This window comes from Coregonus lavaretus (assembly GCF_964263955.1).
Source record: "Coregonus lavaretus genome assembly, chromosome: 33".
Classification (NCBI taxonomy): Eukaryota; Metazoa; Chordata; class Actinopteri; order Salmoniformes; family Salmonidae; genus Coregonus; species Coregonus lavaretus.
Window position 1 is genome coordinate 31,054,777 of NC_140020.1, and position 23,524 is coordinate 31,078,300.

General features: G+C 43.6%; 1 protein-coding gene across 1 annotated transcript; it reads right to left on the reverse strand.

The window, feature by feature from the left end:
* Nucleotides 1-3,873: 3,873 nt before the first annotated feature.
* Nucleotides 3,874-22,635, reverse strand: LOC311108718 (bromo adjacent homology domain-containing 1 protein-like; the record flags this gene model as incomplete). The annotated part of the gene is made up of 6 exons (XM_084151439.1): nt 3,874-4,063; nt 4,362-4,453; nt 4,650-4,729; nt 6,091-6,250; nt 13,379-13,737; nt 20,865-22,635. The coding sequence occupies 6 exons, from the start codon at nt 22,633-22,635 to the stop codon at nt 3,874-3,876; spliced, it is 2,652 nt and encodes an 883-aa protein (XP_084007565.1).
* Between the last annotated feature and the right edge of the window lie 889 nt (nt 22,636-23,524).

Consider the following 23,524-nt stretch of genomic DNA (forward strand, 5'->3'; position numbering starts at 1 on the left):
CAGAGATTCCAACCCAAACCTCTGAAACATCACATTACATCATTCCGCACAGCGAGTTACACCAATATGCCAACTCATACCTGCACCACCTGGACAGTGTGGATAAATACCAATAATACCAGTGTGGATAAATACCAATAATACCAGTGTGGATAAATACCAATAATAACAGTGTGGATCCACGATCTACAGGAATGATTTATCATCGTACATATTATTTCATTAGATGGATATGACAGGTTGGTTGGATATCAGATAACATATAGACCAGGGCCAACCGTGATCCTGGAGAGCTACTGGGGGTGCAGGCTTTTGCTCCAGCCCTCCTCCAACTAACACACCTGATTCTACTAATCAGTTGTTAGAGCAGAGCTGGAGTGAAAGCCTCCATACCCAGTAGCTCGCTAAGAGTAAGGTAGTCCACCCCTGAAGTAACACATAGATAGTATGCTGGCGGATGTTTCTAATAGTAAAACACATAAAGTAGTAATGCATTGATAAAGTTGCCATGACACAGCCTTAGTTTCAATTCTCTACTAAGCACACAGACAGTAATAATACACAGTATTGTCTCCCGTTATAATATAATATATTAGTAGCTGAACATAAATCAGAACACAATCATAGACTTTCTAATTAAGGAATGGATTAGTGCAATCTAACAAGGGAGGGGAAGAGGAGACGAGAGAAGAGGAGTGAGGAGAAGACTAGGAGGAGGAGGAGGAAAGGAGTGGTGGGTGGTGCTCTGCTTTCTGACATCCTTTGGTTTATCTTGGAGGGCGGAGCTTCAAAGGGTGGAAAGGGACGGGGAATAGAATTAGAATGAGTAGAATGGACAACGTTCCACTACATGTGGATCAGCGGCCATATTGGATGTCCCATGTTGGAATGTTGAATGAATTGATGCTTTTCCTTCGGAATCCATGAGCATTTTCAGTGTTCTACACAAACAACAATGGCAAATTGTGTTTTGTCTCACATATTGGGTGAACCGGATTAAATGGATGTGGATTTTGTCTGTGGATTTTGACTTTGTCCATTCTACTCATCCAATTTATATGGGGTGAGACTAGCTGCCTTAAGCTCTACCTGCAAGTCATAAGGCAAGTTATCGGGAACAACAGGGTCACGTTCAGGAGGGTGCAATGTTACAGAAAGTTAAGCTAGACATGTATAATAAGCAATGGTGTCTTCAATACCTTACATTTCCATTTGAACATTCTGGAACATTTCACCCTTTTGAACACTCCAGAGAGGTGGGCACTGACATCATCAACAACCCTCCTTTTGATAGGCCAATGCAGAGCCGGAAAGGTGTTAGTCTCTCCAGTAAGGGGGCTCTCAATTGGACCGTTCGACAAAAGCACAGCGACAGTCCTCATTTAGGAACAGAAAAAAGGGGGTAGGCGGGATCTCAAATTACCCTATTCTCCATATAGTGCCCTGTCTATGACCAAAGCCCTATACAATTCTCTATTATGTAGTGCACTATATGGGAAATAGGGTATGATTTGAGACTTTGCTAGAGCTGAAGGTTAGAGTGTTGTGTTCTGTTCTCACAAAGCAGGAGAGAGGAAGGTGAGTATTCCACTTCAGTGTTTCCCTTAGGCAACTAGATTTTGCCACGGGACGATTTTTGTCCAAGCGGATGGTCGGGGGCCGGAACATAATTATAATAATTTATAATAATGATCACGTCTCTTTTTATTCGTGGGAATACTTCGGAAGATATTTCCGAAATTAAAATAATTTTTTGCACTACCGGTCAAAAGTTTTAGGACACCTACTCATTCAAGGGTTTTTCTTTATTTTTACTGTTTTCTACATTGTAGAATAATAGTGAAGACATCAAAACTATGAAATAACACATGGAATCATGTAGTAACCAAAAAAGTGTTAAACAATCAAAATATATTTTATATTTGAGATTCTTCAAAGTAGCCACCCTTTGCCTTCATGACAGCTTTGCACACTCTTGGCATTCTCTCAACCAGCTTCATGAGGTAGTCACCTGGAATGCATTTCAATTAACAGGTGTACCTTGTTAAAAGTTAATTTGTGGAATTTCTTTCCTTCTTAATGCATTTGAGCCAATCAGTTGTGTTGTGACAAGGTAGGGTTGGTATACAGAAGATAGCCCTATTTGGTAAAAGACCAAGTCCAAATTATGGCAAGAACAGCTCAAATAAGCAAAGAGAAACAACAGTCCATCATTACTTTAAGACATGAAGGTCAGTCAATCTTCAGTGCAGTCGTCAAAACCATCAAGCGCTATGATGAAACTGGCTCTCATGAAGACCGCCACAGGAAAGGAAGACCCAGAGTTACCTCTGCTGCAGAAGATAAGTTCATTAGAGTTACCAGCCTCAGAAATTGCAGCCCAAATAAATGCCTCACGGAGTTCAAGTAACAGACACATCTCAAAATCAACTGTTCAGAGGAGACCGCGTGAATCAGGCCTTCATGGTCGAATTGCTGCAAAGAAACCACTACTAAAGGACACCAATAATAAGAAGAGACTTGCTTGGGTCAAGAAACACAAGCAATGGACATTGGACCGGTGAAAATCTGTCCTTTGGTCTGATGAGTTCAAATGTGAGATTTTTGGTTCCAACCGTCGTGTTTTTATGAGACGCAGAGTAGATGAACGGATGATCTCCGCATGTGTGGTTCACACCGTGAAGCATGGAGGAGGAGGTGTGATGGTGCTTTTCTGGTGACACTGTCAGTGATTTATTTAGAATTCAAGGCACACTTAACCAGCATGGCAACCACAGCATTCTGCAGCGATACGCCATCCCATCTGGTTTGCGCTTAGTGTGACTATCATTTGTTTTTCAACAGGACAATGACCCTTCACACTTCCAGGCTGTGTAAGGGCTATTTTATCAAGAAGGAGAGTGATGGAGTGCTGCATCAGATGACCTGGCCTCCACAATCACCCGACCTCAACCCAATTCAGATGGTTTGGGATGAGTTGGACCGCAGAGTGAAGGAAAAGCAGCCAACAAGTGCTCAGCATATGTGGGAACTCCTTCAAGACTGTTGGAAAAGCATTCCAGGTGAAGCTTGTTGAGAGAATGCCAAGAGTGTGCAAAGCTGTCATCAAGGCAAAGGGTGGCTACTTGGAAGAATCTAAAATCTAAAATCTATTTTGATTTGTTTAACACTTTTCTGGTTACTGCGATCCTTTGTGAACCTGCACCTGTGGTTTCACTGCAGCCCACAGACTGAAAACACACACACCCACTACATCACACTCTGACACACGCCAGGGATATAAAAACCTCAGTGTGTGTGTGTGTGTGTGTGTGTGTAAGCTGCAAGTGCCCTCTCGATCACAGCTGCTTCAGAGACAAACACAAATTAAGAAGAAGAACGTTGACATCAGGTCAGGCTCTAACATCAAAACAATGACATGATGAGCCCAGTATCACTCTGGTAGCGCAGCTCCTCTTCTTGTTAGGTCACCAACACGGCTGTTGATGCCCATGGTATAGCAGGACATGGTAACCAGGACCATTAACTCTTTAAGTGATGTGGAGGAACAGATCTCTGTGAAAGAATCCACCTCTCCCTTCTCTCCAAGCCGGTATAGTTCCAGTTGAGGGGGCCAAAACTTCAGCTCCCTACGTACAGTTGTATGGGGGGCTAAGGTACCCACTCAGATATCAGTGGTCCCCCTCCAGTACTTGAACCTTGAGCCTCCCTCCCTCCAGTTGACCCGAGTGCCTATCAGGGGTCAAGGGTCAATCAGGGGTCCCCCCAAAACACTTCAGGGGTTCCCTCTCTCATCCTTCAGCCCCATGTGTAGGAGTGTGTTTGCTCCACTAGGGGTGTGTGTGGGTGTGTTTGAGTGTCCTCTGCTGCCCCCTACTGCAGGTTCTTGAGGATGCGTCCGTAGCGGAAGTCGTAGACGTGGCGGCAGAGGTACACCAGTTCAGGGTCGGTGTTGGCGGGAACCTGGCGGTGGTTGGGGGGGTCGAAGTCCGAGGGGCAGGGGACCACTCTGGCAGAGCCAGGTGGCGCACCCTCCGCACGCCGCTTCACTAAGGCACAAAATCTATAGATGGAAAATTAAAGTGAGTTTTGAATCTTCATTTTCTTCTCTTTTTTCCTTTACTTTATACCTCTAGTCAATTGACCATGCTACAGTGAGGTGCCTCTCCCTTAGAGCACTTCTAGTGTCAGTGATGTGATATTACCTGCTAAAGAATGCCTAGATAGCAAGTGGTGCTAATTGAGAGATATCTTACCCTCTGCATTGGACTAAAGCTAACAGCAAACTGCGAGGAGTTTCACCTACAGTGTTAATTATGGATACATGGTCTCTCTCAGTGTGTGTTTGTGTGGTTTCTTACCTACAGTATTGTGCTAGTGGGAGAACATAGCATCTCTCTTCGATGCAGGCCACACTGTTCTCGTCTTGATGCCGAGAGGCAAAAATCTCTTTCTGAATGGTGAGAAACAGACATAGAATTATCAAATCACCACACAATCAAAGGTAAGGAGATGAGATTGAAGAGAGGAAGCCACTTCAGACTACTGCGATGAAGCAAAGGAGATGAGGAGAGGCCTCTTTAGACTTCTGAGATTGAGCCATAGTTGAGTTGAGTTGTCCTATCTTGGAGTCAGAGAGTTGTCCTCACCTCACAGTGCATGCTGGAGTCTCGGCCTCCCTGTGTGTGTTCAGGTCGATAGTACCAGAACAGGCTCATCATCAGCTCTCCTGAGCAGAGGAGACACACACACACACGCGGTCAAAACACACAGGCGCGCATAAACACACAGGCGCGCACGCACGCACGCACGCACCACACACACACACACACACAGAGAGACAACCACAGAGGAATAAAGGTACAGCTTTGCCAACCAACAGCACACACACACAAATACGACCAGTCTCTCACCAGCCAGACATAAGCAGCATTTCAGACAAACAATGGTCCTCAAATAACACCACAGCCAGCAGACACAAACAACCATTCACAGCCTACAACAACCACAAACACCCCAGAAACTTTTACTCTGGTTCCTTGAAAGTTTTCCTGGGAGGTTTTATTAAAGGTTATTTGGAGGTTTTTGAACGACTTCGTTAAAACTTTCACTGAAATTTTCAATAAGACTTTTAATAACACTGCTAGCTTATTTTGCGTTAAACATTTTCAACGCCAAGCACAGATAGGACACATGGAAATTAATTTCCTTAGGCATTAATCATACAAACACGTTTTATTGTGACAAGGCATCAGTGAGATTCGAACCTATAATCTTCTGTTCTCCATCCATGGAATTAGTCCACTATGCCACCAGGATGGAGCTAACATGCCATGTTTTTTTTACACATACAAAGCTGTTCATATTAGTCTATTCAAACAGACCCAATTTCAAAGGAAACAAGCACTCATTAAGATCAGGTGTGGCCAATTAGTGGGCGCGGCCAATAAACCTGAGAACACTTAACAAGATAGAGAGTTTTGTTGATACTGAGAATGGAATGTATATGTTTTTAAATAACATTTTTAGAACATTCTCACAACGTTACTAAAGTTTTCTTGTTGTTTTTATGGAACGTTTTCTTAATGTTCTCAGAACAACTTGAGAACATGACCTTAAATACAACCAACCACGAGGAAACCTGTAGGAAACATTATGCTGAAGTACTGAAATTCCCACAGAAGAACATTGTTTCTTAACGTTTTAACTTAACTATGAGAACATTCCCAATGTCAAACCAGTTGGAGAACGTTCCTAGAACATTACCAAAATTGAAATTAAATGTAACCATGTTTGAACTTTTAGGAAACGTTCTGTTAAAGTAATGAAATACCAATATATATATATATATTTTGGGGGGGCAAAGTTCCTTAAATGTGCTGAGAATGTTCCAAAGCCAAGCAACTATCCTGCACCATTCCCAGAAAGTTGCAGGAAGGTTATATGCAAAATAACCATAGGACAACCAAGCACTCACCAACCTCTAAGAAACATATGGTTCTCAGAATGTTATGTGCTAGCTGGGACACACACACAGCCATCTATTATACCCCAACAACAGGTTCAGACATCCTGCTATCTCTCTCTCACCAGATTTGGGGTCCTCCCAGAGCGCCGATATTTTGGCGACGTAGGGCAGGGACTTCTTCCTCGGACCGGAGCGCAGCAGCACTGTGTCTCTGACATGTATCACTTCGCTGTCTCTCTGTACTCCTTCATAACACTGCCGCAAAGCCGTCTCATCCTCCCCCTGAGACACACACACATACCACAAACACAACGTCAAAACACGACACACTTATCTTTCTTCTCCAGTCACTGGCTACATCAGCAGTATTCTATCAGAGAAGTGGACTTGGACCACATTCTCATTAAAGGGTAGGAAGCTTGAGTTTTTACTCACCAAAGTAACAACACAGTGTGGTCAAAGACTTAGTAACTTAGTTGTAGTCACGATCTGGTAAACTATAACTACAAACATTGTTATGTTTTTGGGTTATTACTTATTTATCAACTTATTTCTGGATATCTTCTAAACTACCCACAATGCACTATTTCTCAATGTCATATGGAGAATCTACTCTGTGCTACCGAGTTCGTATGTTAGCTCGTTAGCTAGCTCAAGCTGGCTAATGTTAGCATCCATATGCTCTTCCCTGACCTTGTGGCTGTGTTATCTAGTGGGAACCCGTTAGCACTGCAGGCTCTACTGCCTTCTTGCCGTGGGCTCAAAACGAAAGAGAAAATCATTCCTGCTTGCTCTAATTGTATAGTACCTTGTTTGTACTCCTTTTGTTTTGTTAACTTTTCCCACCTTGGCTTAGTGCTAGCGCACTAGCTGACATCTGGAATCCATCTATTTTGGATTTTTCTTAGCCATTGGATTTCCCTCACTGACTCTCCCTTTGCCCAGTGAAGCGCCCGCCTGCCCCTCGCTTAGGTAGCTAACTCAGCCTGCACTCTTTTAAAAGTTTTACCATCGGATTGGCCCCAGCCATCAATCAGTAAGTCTCTTCTCTCTCTTTGCTGTTGATCTGCGGTTATGTTTTAGTTGTGTTGTTAGTTGTGTTCTTGCTGGTCTCCAGTTGTTGGCCTCTGGCTTGCCTACCATAACCGTGGTGGTTGGCTAGGCTGGCTCGGCTAATAGCTAGTTGGCTAAATAGCTAACGCTAGCTTGCTGGGTAATATAACTGCATAGAGCTAACATTCTTTGATAACATTCTTTGATAACTGGTTAGATGGCATTATGGATTTCCAAAACGTTGGTTTACTTTAATGTTGCTGTAAGCTAGGTGTTGATAGCAACTGGCAGACTCATGCAGTGCTAACGTCACGGTAGGGCTAACGTTAGCAGGCTGGTAGGGCTAACGTTGGCAGGATAGTTGGCTTGCAAGTTGATTTGTAACAATACACTACCGGTCCAAAGTTTTAGAACACCTACTCATTCAAGGGTTGTTCTTTATTTTTACAAATTTCTACATTGTAGAATAATAGTGAAGACATCAAAACTATGAAATAACATATATGGAATCATGTAGTAACCAAAAACGTTTTTATATTTGAGATTCTTCAAAGTAGCCAACCTTTGCCTTGATGACAGTTTTGCACACTCTTGGCATTCTCTCAACCAGCTTCATGAGGTAGTCACCTGGAATGCATTTCAATTAAAAGGTGTGCCTTGTTAAAAGTTAATTCGTGGAATTTCTTTCCTTCTTAATGCGTTTGAGCCAATCAGTTGTGTTGTGACAAGGTAGGGGTGGTATACAGAAGATAGCCCTATTTGGTAAAAGACCAAGTCCATATTATGGCAAGAACAGCTCAAATAAGCAAAGAGAAACGACAGTCCATCATTACTTTAAGACATGAAGGTCAGTCAATACGGAACATTTCAAGAACTTTTAAAGTTTCTTCAAGTGCAGCTGCAAAAACCATCAAGCGCTATGATGAAACTGGCTCTCATGAAGTCCGCTACAGGAATGGAAGACCCAGAGTTACCTCTGCTGCAGAGAATAAGATCATTAGTGTTACCAGCCTCAGAAATTGCAGCCCAAATAAATGCTTCAGAGTTAAAGTAACAGACACATCTCAACATCAACTGTTCAGAGGAGACTGTGTTCATGGTCGAATTGCTGCAAAGAAACCATTACTAAAGGACACCAATAAGAAGAAGAGACTTGCTTGGGCCAAGAAACACGAGCAATGGACATTAGACCGGTGGAAATTTGTCGTTTGGTCTGGAGTCCAAATTTGAGATTTTTGGTTCCAACCGGTGTGGGTGAACGGATGATCTCCGCATATGTATTTCCCACCGTAAAGGATGGAGGAGGAGGTGTTATGGTGTGGGGGTGCTTTGCTGGTGACACTGTAAGTGATTTATTTAGAATTCAAGGCACACTTAACCAGCATGGCTACCACAGCATTCTGCAGCGATACACCATCCCTTCTGGTTTGGTCTTAGTGGGACTATCATTTGATTTTCAACAGGACAATGACCCAACACACCTCCAGGCTGTGTAAGGGCTATTTTACCAAGAAGGAGAGTGATAGAGTGCTGCATCAGATGACCTGGCCTCCACAATCCCCCGACCTCAACCAAATTGAGATGGTTTGGGATGAGTCAGACCACAGAGAGAAGGAAAAGCAGCCAACAAGTGCTCAGCATATGTGGGAAACCCTTCAAGACTGTTGGAAAAGCATTCCAGGTGAAGCTGGTTGAGAGAAAGCCAAGAGCGTGCAAAGCTGTCATCAAGGGTGGCTATTTGAAGAATCTCAAATATAAAATATATTTTGATTTGTTTAACACTTTTTGGTTACTACATGATTCCATATGTGTCATTTCATAGTTTTGATGTCTTCACTATCACTCCACAATGTAGAAAATAGTAAAAATAAAGAAAAACCCTTGAATGACTAGGTGTTCTAAAACTTTTGACCGGTAGTGTACATTCATAAATTATTTGCTTGTAAATTGGTTGAAAATTAAATTGAAACCAGTAGTCATGAGTGCAAATGATTTGGTAAAATTTGAAGTTATACACTTGAAGCTATTTCTGTTGGAGTTTACATTATAGGAAATGATCTGGCATGCCGGGTCCTCCATATCACACCCCGGAAAAACATTTTCCGATATGACTTCGGCATTCTTTGGAATTTCTGGAGTTTAATATAATAACTTGAAAAATAGAAAAGTGACGTGTAACTTTGCATATGGACTTTTGATGTATGTACTAATGCAAATCCATATGTTACATGTAGTTAAATCTGCAATATGTCATTTTTTGATGCAACCCGACCAAATGTCATTATCATTGAAAGCAAGTCTCAGAAGCAGAAGATCTGTCGTATGTGTGCTATTTCTATGCTTCCCGTTCTTAAGTTTCGTATCTTTTACTTTTGGTTTTGTACACCAGCTTCAAACAGCTGAAAATACAATATTTGTGGTTATATAAAATATATTTAACAGCGGTTTAGATGGTACAATGATTGCTTGTTTTGTCACAAACTGAAATTAGGCAAACTATTAGAATTTTAGCAACCAGGAAATGGCGGAGCGATTTAACTTTAAGTTTATGCTACCAACCCTTTAACCCAATGAGTCCCACTGTAACACTCGTTATTGGACTACTAACCTCCTTTAAACATCATGTCTTTGAGCTACATGGGGTGTACCATTGCATTCGTCTATTTATTTTGCATCTGTAGATACCAACCATTATCAGTCTGTGTGACGGGGGCTGAGCTAGTGGTGTTTGTGAGACCAGGGTGGATCCCGAAGGGGCCCGGGGCTGGGTCTTTTTACAAAAACGTCTGTAGAGTCCAAATGGTTTTAGCTACAAAGCTACGGTGCATTCGGAAAGTATTCAGACCCCTTGACCTTTTCCACATTTTGTTACGTTACAGCCTTATTCTAAAATGGATTACATTGTTTTTTTCCCCTCTTCAATCTACACACAATACCACATAATGACAAAGCAAAAACAGGTTTCTAGAAATGTTTGCAAATGTATAAAACTGAAAAATCAAATTGACATAAGTATTCAGACCCTTTAATAAGTACTTTGTTGAAGCACCTGTCTGGACCTCTGGCAGTCTCTATGGGGGTGCCACAGGGTTCAATTCTCGGGCAGACTCTATTCTCTCTGTATATCCATGATGTCGCTCTTGCTGCTGGTGACTCTCAGATCCACCTCTACGCAGACAACACCATTTTGTATACATCTGGCCCTTCATTGGACACTGTGTTAACAAACCTCCAAATGAGCTTCAATGCCATACAACACTCCTTCCGTAGCCTCCAACTGCTCTTAAACGCTAATAAAACTAAATGCATGCTCTTCAATCGAACGCTGCTTGCACCCACCCACCCGACTAGAATCACTACTCTCGGCGGGTCTGACTTAGAATATGTGGACAACTACAAATACCTAGGTGTCTGGTTAGACCGTAAACTCACATTAAGCATCTCCAATCCAAAATTAAATCTAGAATCGGCTTCCTATTTCGCAACAAAGCCTCCTTCACTAATGCTGCCAAACACGCCCTCGTAAAACTGACTATCCTACCAATCCTTGACTTCGGCGATGTCATTTACAAAATAGCCTCCAACACTCTACTCAGCAAATTGGATGTAGTCTATCACAGTGCCATCCGTTTTGTCACCAAAGACCCATATACTACCCACCACTGTGACCTGTACGCTCTCGATGGCTGGCCCTCACTACATATTCGTCGCCAAACCCACTGGCTCCAGGTCATCTATAAATCACTGCTAGGCAAATCCCCGCCTTATCTTAGCTCATTGGTCACCATAGCAACACCCACCCGTAGTATGCGCTCCAGCAAGTATATCTCACTGGTCATCCCAAAAGCCAACACCTCCTTTGGCCGCCATTCCTTCCAGTTCTCTGCTGCCAATGACTGCAACGAACTGCAAAAATCTCTGAAGCTGGAGAATCTTATCTCCCTCACTAACTTTAAGCATCAGTTGTCAGAGCAGCTTACCGATCACTGCACTTGTACACAGCCCATCTGTAATTAGCCCACCCAACTACCTCATCCCCATATTGTTATTTATTTTGCTCATTTGCACCCCAGTATCTCTATTTGCACATCATCTTCTGCACATCTATCATTCCAGTGTTAATACTAAATTGTAATTATTTTGCACTATGGCCTATTTATTTCCTTACCTCCATAACTTACTACATTTGCACACACTGTATATAGATTTTCTACTGTGTTTTTGACTGTACGTTTTGTTTATCCCATATGTAACTCTGTTGTTGTTGTTTTTTATCGCACTGCTTTGCTTTATCTTGGCCAGGTCGCAGTTGTAAATGAGAACTTGTTCTCAACTGGCTTACCTGGTTAAATAAAGGGTAAATAAAATAAAATAAATAATAAAATAAAACTTTAGCAGCGATTACAGCCTCCAATCTTCTTGGGTATGAAGCTTGGCACACTTGTATTTGGGGAGTTTCTCCCATTCATCTCTACAGATCTGCTCACGCTCTGTCAGGTTGGATGGGGAGCGTTGCTGCACAGCTATTTTCAGGTCTCTCCAGAGATGTTCGATCGGGTTCAAGTCCGTGCTCTGGCTGGGCCACTAAAGGACATTCAGAGGCTTGTCCCGAAGCCACTCCTGCGTTGTCATGGCTGTGTGCTTAGGGTCGTTGTCCTGTTGGAAGTTGAAGCTTTTACCCAGTCTGAGGTCCTGAGCGTTCTGGAGCAGGTTTTCATCAAGGCTCTCTCTGTAGTTTGCTCTGTTCATCTTTCCCCTGATCCGGACTAGTCTTCCAGTCCCTGCCGCTGAAAAACATCCCCACAGCATGATGCTGCCACCACCATGCTTCACTGTAGAGATGGTGCCAGGTTTCCTCCAGATGTGACGCTTGGCATTCAGGCCAAAGAGTTCAATTGTGGTTTCATCAGACCAGAGAATCTTGTTTCTCATGGTTTGAGAGTCCTTTAAGTGCCTTTTGGCAAACTCCAAGCGGGCTGTCATGTGCCTTTTACTGAGGAGTGGCTTCCGTCTGGCCACTCTACCATAAAGGCCTGATTGGTGGAGTACTGCAGAGATGGTTGTCCTTCTGGAAGGTTCTCCCATCTCCACAAAGGAACTCTGGAGCTCTGTCAGAGTGACCATCGGGTTCACCTCCCTGACCAAGGCCCTTCTCCCCCGATTACTCAGTTTGGCCGGGCGGCCAGCTCTAGGAAGTCTAGGTGGTTCCAAACTTCTTCCATTTAAGAATGATGGAGGCCACTGTGTTCTTGGGGACCTTCAATACGGCAGAAATGTGTTGGTACCCTTCCCCAGATCTGTGCCTCGACACAATCCTGTCTCAGAGCTCTACGGACAATTCCTTCGACCTCATGGCTTGGTTTTTGCTCTGACATGCACTGTCAACTGTGGGACCTTATATAGACGGGTGTGTGCCTTTCCAAATCATGCCCAATGAATTAAATTTACCAAAGGTGGACTCCTAGTTGAAGAAACATCAAGGATGATCAATGGAAACAGGATGCGCCTGAGCTCAATTTCGAGTCTAATAGCAAAGGGTCTGAATACTTATATAAATAAGGTATTTCTGTTTTCTATTTTTAATACATTAGCAAAAATATATTTTGTCATTATGGGGTATTGTGTGTAGATTGAAGAGGAATCTTGTTTATTTAATCAATTTTAGAATAAGGCTGTAACGTAACAAAATGTAGAAAAAGAGAAGGGGTCTGAATACTTTCTGAATGCACTGTATCTATGAAAAGCTGAGACTCTCACGAACACGAATACGTAACATGTTTTGCTCTAGGACTTTCACAAGCTACACAAGAGTCGTTAGAAGGTAAGGGGTTTTTCAACATAGAAGATAGGAAATCCCAGGACATAGTGTCTATAATACTGTAATAAGCTCACATAGTTGCTGTCACAAACGCCAAACTCCACACAGTTGTTACTGAGTAGTTGGATATTCATTACCCAGTGAGCAAATCATTTCTGTACTTACAGCATTCATATAAATCCATTTTTATCAGGTTTTTGCTTAGGCTGATCTTTTTTTGTTGATGTGACATTTGTCAATAAAACTAATGAATACAGCTGTTTTTGTCAAATTGTTTTGTGTTCTACTTGTAGCCCTGGTTGTCCTGAAAAGAAAATGGTATAACACTTAATTGTGAGGCTAAATACAAGGGCTGGACATGCAGATAAATGAAAGTCAGATAAATGAAATGTTCATTTTTGCTGAGGTCTCTGGACTGATAGGGTTAACAACAATAAACCAATTGAAAGCTAGGAATGGTCAGGTTGCCATGGTAGTATGAGGGAAGAAAATTGTCAGTACCTTAACACATACACACACAAACTCTTGATCCAACCCACCGCAATGAACACTTCTTTCTCCGTGGGCACTCCTACAGGCAGCCACCCGTTGGTGGCCCGTCGGTGGCTGACCCTCTTCTGCTTGGCGGGGGACAAGCAGGGTGTCGGGGCTGGCTGTTTCTGCGACAGGCTGGTTCTCCCCATGGACAGATAGCCGTTAGGTGGCTTGGTGCTCTGAGGGCACTCCCTGGCCAGCTTCAGTCTAGCCTGGGGCACGCTGCGGTCAGACAGGGGGGTGAGGAGATGGGGCTTGGCCTGGGTGGAGGAGGGGGTGGTGGGGAGGGGGCAGCCCGAGAGGGGGAGGGAGGGGGAGACCAGGAGGGAGGGGCTGTGGTCGCCTTTGGGGGAGGAGTAACCCTCTGGAGAGGGAGAGAGAGAGAGAGAGAGAAAGAGAGAAGGGAGGAAGAACAGCCCTGCTGAAAAAAACAGCATAGACCAGCATACATTTCAAACTGGTTCTGCTAGCAGACCAGCACGGTCAAGCTGGTCTGACCAGCATGCTCTAGCTGGTTATTCTGGCGGACCAGCCTTCGTTGTGTTTTCGCTGGTGACCAGCCTTCGTTGTGTTTTCGCTGGTGACCAGCATAAGCTAAAGCAAAACCAGCATCAAATCACATTATGCTGGCTTGAAAAGTGAGGTTTAACTCCTATTGGAATTCAGCCAGAGTGGATTCCCATAATCTGCATTCAGAATGACTGCCAGGGTTAGAAAAATGAATAAATGAGACTACCTGAACCATCTAAACTGGAACAACCAACTAACAGATTGGATTAGTTTAGAAATATGTATGTTATTTATCTTTGTATAGCATAAGATATATCAATAGATTAATTAATCAATCAATGTACAGTGAGGGAAAAAAGTATTTGATCCCCTGCTGATTTTGTACGTTTGCCCACTGACAAAGAAATTATCAGTCTAGAATTTTAATGGTAGGTTTATTTGAACAGTGTGAGACAGAATAACAACAAAAAAATCCAGAAAAACGCATATCAAAAATGTTAAATTGATTTGCATTTTAATGAGGGAAATTAAGTATTTGACCCCCTCTCAATCAGAAATATTTCTGGCTCCCAGGTGTCTTTTATACAGGTAACGAGCTGAGATTAGGAGCACACTCTTAAAGGGAGTGCTCCTAATCTCAGTTTGTTACCTGTATAAAAGACACCTGTCCACAGAAGCAATCAATCAATCAGATTCCAAACTCTCCACCATGGCCAAGACCAAAGAGCTCTCCAAGGATGTCAGGGACAAGATTGAAGACCTACACAAGGCTGGAATGGGCTACAAGACCATCGCCAAGCAGCTTGGTGAGAAGGTGACAACAGTTGGTGCGATTATTCGCAAATGGAAGAAACACAAAATACCTGTCAATCTCCCTCGGCCTGGGGCTCCATGCAAGATCTCACCTCGTGGAGTTGCAATGATCATGAGAACGGTGAGGACTCCAGCCACCCTAGTCATAGACTGTTCTGTCTGCAACCGCACGGCAAGCGGTACCGGAGTGCCAAGTCTAGGTCCAAAAGACTTCTCAACAGCTTCTACCCCCAAGCCATAAGACTCCTGAACAGCTAATCATGGCTACCCGGACTATTTGCACTGCCCCCCCATCCCATCCTTTTACGCTGCTGCTACTCTGTTAATTATTTATGCATAGTCACTTTAACTCTACCCACATGTACATATTACTTCAACTACCTCAACTAGCCGGTGCCCCCGCACATTGACTCTGCACCGGTACCCCCCTGTATATATAGCCTCCCTACTGTTATTTTATTTTACTTCTGCTCTTTTTTTCTCAACACTTTTTTTGTTGTTGTTTTATTTTTACTTTTTTGTTAAAAATAAATGCACTGTTGGTTAAGGGCTGTAAGTAAGCATTTCACTGTAATGTCTGCACCTGTTGTATTCAGCGCATGTGGCCAATAAAATTTGATTTGATTTGAATCATTCAGAACTACACGGGAGGATCTTGTCAATGATCTCAAGGCAGCTGGAACCATAGTCACCAAGAAAACAATTGGTAACACACTACGCCGTGAAGGACTGAAATCCTGCAGCGCCCGCAAGGTCCCCCTGCTCAAGAAAGCACATATACAGGGCCGTCTGAAGTTTGCCAATAAACATCTGAATGATTGAGAGGAGAACTGGGTGAAAGTGTTGTCAGATGAGACCAAAATCGAGCTCTTAGGAATCAACTCAACTCGCTGTGTTTGGAGGAGGAGGAATGCTGCCTATGACCCCAAGAACACCATCCCCACCATCAGACATGGAGGTGGAAACATTATGCTTTGGGGGTGTTTTTCTACTAAGGGGACAGGACAACTTCACCGCATCAAAGGGGACGATGGACGGGCCATGTACCGTCAAATCTTGGGTGATAACCTCCTTCCCTCAGCCAGGGCATTGAAAATGGGTCGTGGATGGGTATTCCAGCATGACAATGACCCAAAACACACGGCCAAGGCAACAAAGGAGTGGCTCAAGAAGAAGCACATTAAGGTCCTGGAGTGGCCTAGCCAGTCTCCAGACCTTAATCCCATAGAAAATCTGTGGAGCGAGCTGAAGGTTCGAGTTGCCAAACGTCAGCCTCGAAACCTTCATGACTTGGAGAAGATCTGCAAAGAGGAGTGGAACAAAATCCCTCCTGAGATGTGTGCAAACCTGGTGGCCAACTACAAGAAACATCTGACCACTGTGATTGCCAACAAGGGTTTTGCCACCAAGTACTAAGTCATGTTTTGCAGAGGGGTCAAATACTTATTTCCCTCATTAAAATGCAAATCAATTTATAACATTTTTTACATGCATTTTTCTGGATTTTTGTGGTGTTATTCTGTCTCTCACTGCTCAAATAAACCTACCATTAAAATTATAGACTGATCATGTCTTTGTCAGTGGGCAAACGTACAAAATCAGCAGGGGATCAAATACTTTTGTCCCTCCCTGTACATGCAAAACCACAGATACTGAAACAAACAATTCTAAAAAGCAAACTGCAATAGAGCATGCTGGGAAATATGATTATGATGGGCGTGGTTTTGCATACCAGCAAAATTCTAATAACTTGGGAGTCAACCTCACTTGGGATTTGAACTGAACGTCTCGGTTGCCAGCGACCTGAATTTCCTGCTTCACCACTGTATCAGTGGGTACGATAAAGATTGTTAAAAGATAGAATGTCTATTGGTTCCAATCATTTGTCCCTATGGGGGAACCCTTTTGAGTGCCATGTAGAACCTTCGTTTTGTCCCTGTAGGGGAACCCATTTAGATTCTACGTACAGTGCCTTCAGAAAGCAGGCCTATTCACACCCATTGACTTTTTCCACATATTGTTGTGTTACAGCCTGAATGAAAAAAGGTATTACATTGAGATTTTGGGTAACTGGCCTACACACAATACCCCAAAATGTCAAAGTGGAATTATGTTTTTAGAAATTGTTACAAATTAATAAAAAATGAAAAGCTAAAATGTCAATAAGTATTCAACCCCATTGTTGTGGCAAGCCTAAATAACTTTAGGAGTAAAAATGTGCTTAACAAGTCACATAATAAATTGCATGGACTCAGTTGAGCAGTGAATTTCAAACACAGATTCAACCACAAACACCAGGGAGGTTTTCCAAATAAGAGCATATATTGGTAGATTGGTAAAAATTGAAAAAGCAGACATTGAATATCCCTTTGAGTATGGTGAAGTTATTAATTACACTTTGGATGGTGTATCAATACACCCAGTCACTACAAAGACACAGGCGTCCTTCCTAACTCAGTTGCCGGAGAGGAAGGAAACCGCTCATGGATTTCACCATGAGGCCAATGGTGACTTTAAAACAGTTATTGGAGAAAACTGAGGATGGATCAACAACATTGTAGTTACTCCACAATACTAAACTAAATGACAGAGTGAAAGGCACTAAAGGAAAACTGCAAAAAATGTGGCAAAGAAATTAACTTTATGTCCTGAATACAAAGCGTTATGTTTGTGGCAAATCCAACACATCACTGAGTACCACTTTTCATATTTTCAAGTATATTGGTGGCTGCATCATGATATGGGTACGCTTGCCATCTGCAAGGACTAGGGAGTTTTTTAGGATAAAAAGAAACGGAATAGAGCTTAGCACAGGCAAAATCCTAAAGGAAAACCTGGTTCAGTCTGATTTCCATCAGACACTGTGAGACAAATTAACCTTTCAGCAGGACAATAACCTAAAACACAAGGCCAAATCTATACTGGAGTTGCATACCAAAACAACATTGAATGTTCCTGAGTGGCATAGTTATAGTTTTGACTTCAATTGGCTTGAAAATCTACGGAAATTAATATGACTAAGATTGTGCCTTTGGCTTCTGGACAACAAAATAAAGTTTATATAAAAACCAATAGAACAGGAGAGAAATGGCATATGAGGAAGTCTTTCAGTGGCGGCACGTCGAATATGCTAGGGAAGTCAATTGAAATAAATTTGCCAAAATTATACAATTACTCCTGTCTTTACAGAAATAAATAAAATACCTCAAAATACTTCACCAGAAAGCATGACATAGCCACAGAGGAATTGAGAATCAATCAATTTTTTTTTTTTTTATAGCTGCGGATTGTTTCAAATCACAAACTTGCCTATTTGGAAAGCTCACAATTTTGACAGAGCATATTTCTTTATTTAATTTTTTACCTTTATTTAACTAGGCAAGTCAGTTAAGAACAAATTCTTATTTACAATGATGGCCTACACCTGCGCGCCGGGGCTCCCGAGTGCGCCGCCCTATGGGACTCCCAATCACGGCCAGTTGTGATACAGCCTGGAATCGAACCAGGGGGTCTGTAGTGACGCCTCAAGCACTGAGATGCAGTGCCTTAGACCGCTGCGCCACTCGGGAGCCCTAAATGGCAATAGGCCTAGCTGATTATTGAGTTGTCAAATCTTGCGCATTCATTGTTTCATTGTGTGAATTGTTTGCCCTTTGATTGTTTATTTTGATAAATTCCCCATTACATAGTGGCTTGCGAAAGTATTCACCCCCCTTGGCATTTTTCCTATTTTGTTGCCTTACAACCTGGAATTAAAATGGATTTTTTGGGGGTTGGTATCATTTACGCAACATGCCTACCACTTTGAAGATGCAAAATATTTTTTATTGTGAAACAAACAAGAAATAAGACAAAAAAATACTGAAAACTTGCGCGTGCATAACTATTCTTCAAGGAAAAACTGCTCCAGCTCCTTCAAGTTGGATGGGTTCCGCTGGTGTACAGCAATCTTTATGTCATACCACAGATTCTCAATTGGATTAAGGTCTGGGCTTTGACTAGGCCATTTCAAGACATTTAAATGTTTCCCCTTAAACCACTCAAGTGTTGCTTTAGCAGTATGCTTAGGGTCATTGTCCTGCTGGAATGTGAACCTCCGTCCCAGTCTCAAATCTCTGGAAGACTGAAACAGGTTTCCCTCAAGAATTTCCCTGTATTTAGCGCCATCCATCATTCCTTCAATTCGGACCAGTTTCCCAGTCCCTGCCGATGAAAAACATCCCCACAGCATGATGCTGCCACCACCATGCTTCACTGTGGGGATGGTGTTCTCAGGTGATGAGAGGTGTTGGGTTTGCGCCAGACATAGTGTTTTCCTTGATGGCCAAAAAGTTCAATTTTAGTCTCATCTGACCAGAGTACCTTCTTCCATATGTTTGGGGAGTCTCCCACATGCCTTTTGGCAAACACCAAATGTGTGTGCTTATTTTTTTCTTTAAGCAATGGCTTTTTTCTGGCCACTCTTCCGTAAAGCCCAGCTCTGTGGAGTGTACAGCTTAAAGTGGTCCTATGGACAGATACTCCAATCTCCGCTGTGGAGCTTTGCAGCTCCTTCAGGGTTATCTTTGGTCTCTTTGTTGCCTCTCTGATTAATGCCCTCCTTGCCTGGTCCGTGAGTTTTGGTGGGCGGCCCTCTCTTGGGAGGTTTGTTGTGGTGCCATATTCTTTCAATTTTTTAATAATGGATTTAATGGTGCTCCGTGGGATGTTCAAAGTTTCTGATATTTTTTTATAACCCAACCCTGATCTGTACTTCTCCACATCTTTGTCCCTGACCTGTTTGGAGAGCTCCTTGGTCTTCATGGTGCCGCTTGCTTAGTGGTGTCCCTTGCCTAGTGGTGTTTCAGACTCTGGGGCCTTTCAGAACAGGTGTATATATACTGAGATCATGTGACAGATCATATGACACTTAGATTGCACACAGGTGGACTTTATTTAACTAATTATGTGACTTCTGAAGGTAATTGGTTGCACCAGATCTTATTTAGGTGCTTCATTGCAAAGGGGGTGAATACATATGCACGCACCACTTTTCCGTTATACCAATTTGGACTACAATTTGGACTATTTTGTGTATGTCCATTACATGAAATGCAAATAAAAATCAATTTCAATTACAGGTTGTAATGCAACAAAATAGGAAACACGCCAAGGGGGATGAATACTTTTGCAAGGCACTGTATGTCACCAGTAGTAAACATATGTAATGAGGAATTGATAGAAATAGTATCTCAAGACATATAGAAAGGGAGGTAGACAGGCTGAGAAGAGAGATTAATGAAATTGAAAGAGCCTGAATTTATCTTATTTTCTACTGGTTTTATTTGTCGGCTTTATGTATTTTGACTTAGTTGACAATGGAAGTTATAGGCCCACTGCTGCATTGACCTAAAGGCTATGAGTTCCATGCACTCATTTCTTTAGCCGCCAATGGATCACGGTGTATCAACGCGTCCATATGGCTGAGGCTGGTGCTCTTACATTAGTTTACCTTTTTAATTCAGATTTTTATGATTAACCATGTGACAGAGTTAGAGAAAACGTTATTATTTAAATGAAAATGTTCCACGGAAATGCGCATATGAACATCATAACTGGCAGATCGGTAGAAATTGTAGGATAAATTGTAAGGTTCTCCAAACTTGAAACTCTAACAGGGATTTTAATCTCTGTCACATATGGAACCACTCTCATCAAGTGCGCTGTTTTAACATTTTGGCAAATGTTTGAAAATGACTTTTTATTGGCTGCTTCATTACAGGAGTTGCATGTTCGGTTAAGATTAATTACCATAATCGAAATGTGATTTCTTTCATTCTGAGCACCGTGGGTGGACGCCCTAATGGGTTACATATGGATCCAGTAAATGCATATGTGTCCGGTAAATTTCTGAAATAGCCTGTAAATTAAAATCTTCCCTGTGACGTTGTCCGCCACCACATTTTACTAGCGGAAACCCTGATTAGACCATGCTCCCCAAATATGCTAATTTATGGTCCCCATCAAAACCACAACGAAGGCTGGTCACTTGTGAAAACACAGCAAAGGCTGGTCCCCAGCAAAAGCACAACAAAGGCTGGTCACCAGCGAAAACACAACGAAGGCTGGTCTATGCTGAAACATTTAAATCAGCATATAGGGCCTAGTCAGTAGGCATACCTGTCTTACCTGTCTTGATGCCGTGTGTTAACCCGGAGCAGCCTGTGGAGAAAGAACACCCCCTGCTGTTGACCGGCTGCATGGCTCTGTAGGTGTAGCCGCTGACCCGGCAGGCCTCGCTGTAGCAGGGCGAGCCCACTGAGCCACAGAAGGCAGGTTGGGCCAGCGTCGAGGTGTGGGACACCGGAGGACCCAGCAGCTTGGAGCCAGACACACTGCCGGGACACATTGTCGAGGGGCCAAAGTTCAGAGGTCGCGAGCTGAGGGTGGTCGACGTTGCTCCGGGGTGTGCGATGTGGACGTAGTAGCTGGAGAAGCAGGCGGGGTCAGCGGTGCAGAGGCAGGGGTGGGGGCTGAGGGTCAGGGCTGCATGGGAGTGAGGGTGGGCCATGGAGGGCGATGTCACCAGGCACTCCTGCTTCACAGAGGTCATGGCAGAGTTTAAAGGTCGTTCTTCTGAGTCGGCATAGGCCTTCTGACCCAGGAACAATGCTAGGCGGTGGCAGTACTCCACAGAGCCCTCTGGAGGGCAGCAGTAGTACGGGCTCAGCTCTGCCTCCACCTGCTCCTCTTTGACAACAGGCTTCAGCGGGTAGGCTAGCATGCTGCACGACTGGTAGCCTGGTTTGGTTAGCCGATGGGTGCAACCTCCAGACTCCCACTCCACTTTGGGCTCAAAGTTGGACTTCTTGCAGGCTGAACAGCCTCCCTGTTCTGGAATCAACTTCCTTCCCTTCGGCTTAGGCTGGCGGCCACACTGTTTAAGATTCAGTCGCGGTTGCTTCTGCGTCACATCAACTGATGCGGCGCTCGTAGTCTTGCAGTCGGTCGTCGTAGTTGATGTTGTTTTCACCCGCTGTTTGCTAGTCGCGGAGGTGCTCGTTAACTTTAGCAGCGCAGCAGCGTTGAGTCCGGCTAGCCGCCGAGGAGCAGGGGCGTGTAACATCTGTAGAGTCATCATCCCTGTCTCTTTCTTCTCTCCTCTGTCTGGTTTGGCCAGTTTCTTGGAGACTTTCTTGGCCTTTTTGGAGCGTCGACACAGTTCAGGCTTGTGCGATGTGGAGGCCTTGCTGCTGCTGGCTCTTGGAGCTTTAGGACCTCCAGCCACCCCTCCCCTAGCTGGATCTGTCCCCAGGGTTGACTCACCGCTGGAGGGCTCCTCCTGCTGTCTCCTGGCCTGTTTGGCAGCCAGCTGGGTCTCGTTGGGTCTCTCCAACAGTAGACTGTTCACCGCCTCAGCGTTGAGAGAAGCTAGCCGTCGCTTACGTGGCTCTGGAAACGGCGACTCCTGCACATCACTGGTGGTTTTTGATTTAGTTTTGGGTATCATCTTCTTCGCCAGGAGTTTCCCCTTGGCCTTGCCTTTTCCTTTGCCCAGTTTCTTGCACCGGGATTCAGGTTTGACCGGCGGTTGGCTGGGCGAATCATTCCCCCTCTCACTGGTGTCCTCCTGCTCCCGGATGTCCTCCTCCAACCGGGTGAGTAAAACGTGACAGCTAAGTCCCTCTTCCTCTGAAGCCCCTCCCCTTCCTCGTAAGGGATATGATTTCCTGCTTCGCCTCCTATTCCGCTCCGGAGTCTTCTCCCTCTTGTCCATCATCTCTTTAACCCCTCCCCTTCCTCGCTTGGTCCCGCGCTTCTTCATGGTCCTGCCAAATCGCAGCGTGCGCTCAGGCCAGGCCCCACCCATGGTCTCACCATGTGGCCTATGGGGGCAGTGTTCCCGCCACCCTGTGCTGCGGCTCTGGCTGAGGGAACCTTTGTTCCAGGTGTGGGTCATCACATGCTGCACCACTGGGCCTGGGGAGGAGAGATGCACTGTTAATGTCACTCCTATAAACCCTGGTACCTTTTCAATCCCTAGCCTATCGCCTAACCTCTTCCACATATATTCCAAACATATGTACATACCCCTTCAGGTTTCACTAATATAAAAGTACGGCCCGGTTCAATTTAGATCTCTAGTTCCTTATCCTAACCCTTCTACTCATCTGAAAACACTGGACAGATGAAAGCACTATAGAATCTCCACTTATGGAGCAAAGCGTCTTGGAAGGCTTGATGGAACATCATTATACTGCTTACTCATACTCTCCTATCCATTTCTTACAGTTCGGTAAACATTGAAGTGGTAGGGGCCCTAGGGAAAGCGCTTAGGGTCTGAAATAAAACCAGGCCAACAGGAGCCGCATACCACAGAATACTGCATACCATCTTATCCATATTCACACCAAACAAACAAACAATCACCAGAGACAGAACTGTGTATTCAAACATGCCTAAAATCCATTCTACCATCTTATCCATTAGGGATACATTCCTACCTTAATTCAAAGTCAAACACATGTCTTAATCAATAGTTCGGTAGAATCAGAAAAAAAATGTGTCACAGACAAACGCTCTAAAAGTGATGAATGTGCCTTTTGAAGAATCCATACAGCCATTACAAGAGATATGATTCTCAACGTCCAACAGTAGGCCTATTGATGGTTATTGACGATGTCCTACGTGTTTGAGATTTTGTACTGAAGCTGAAAAAAACTACTAATTATGTCCACATTATGAACAATAAAATGAAATACCCTATACACACACATGTATAATGTTGTCAATAAATCATGGAAAATAGATAATAAATATTGCCGTTATCTATTTAATTGATCCGCAGG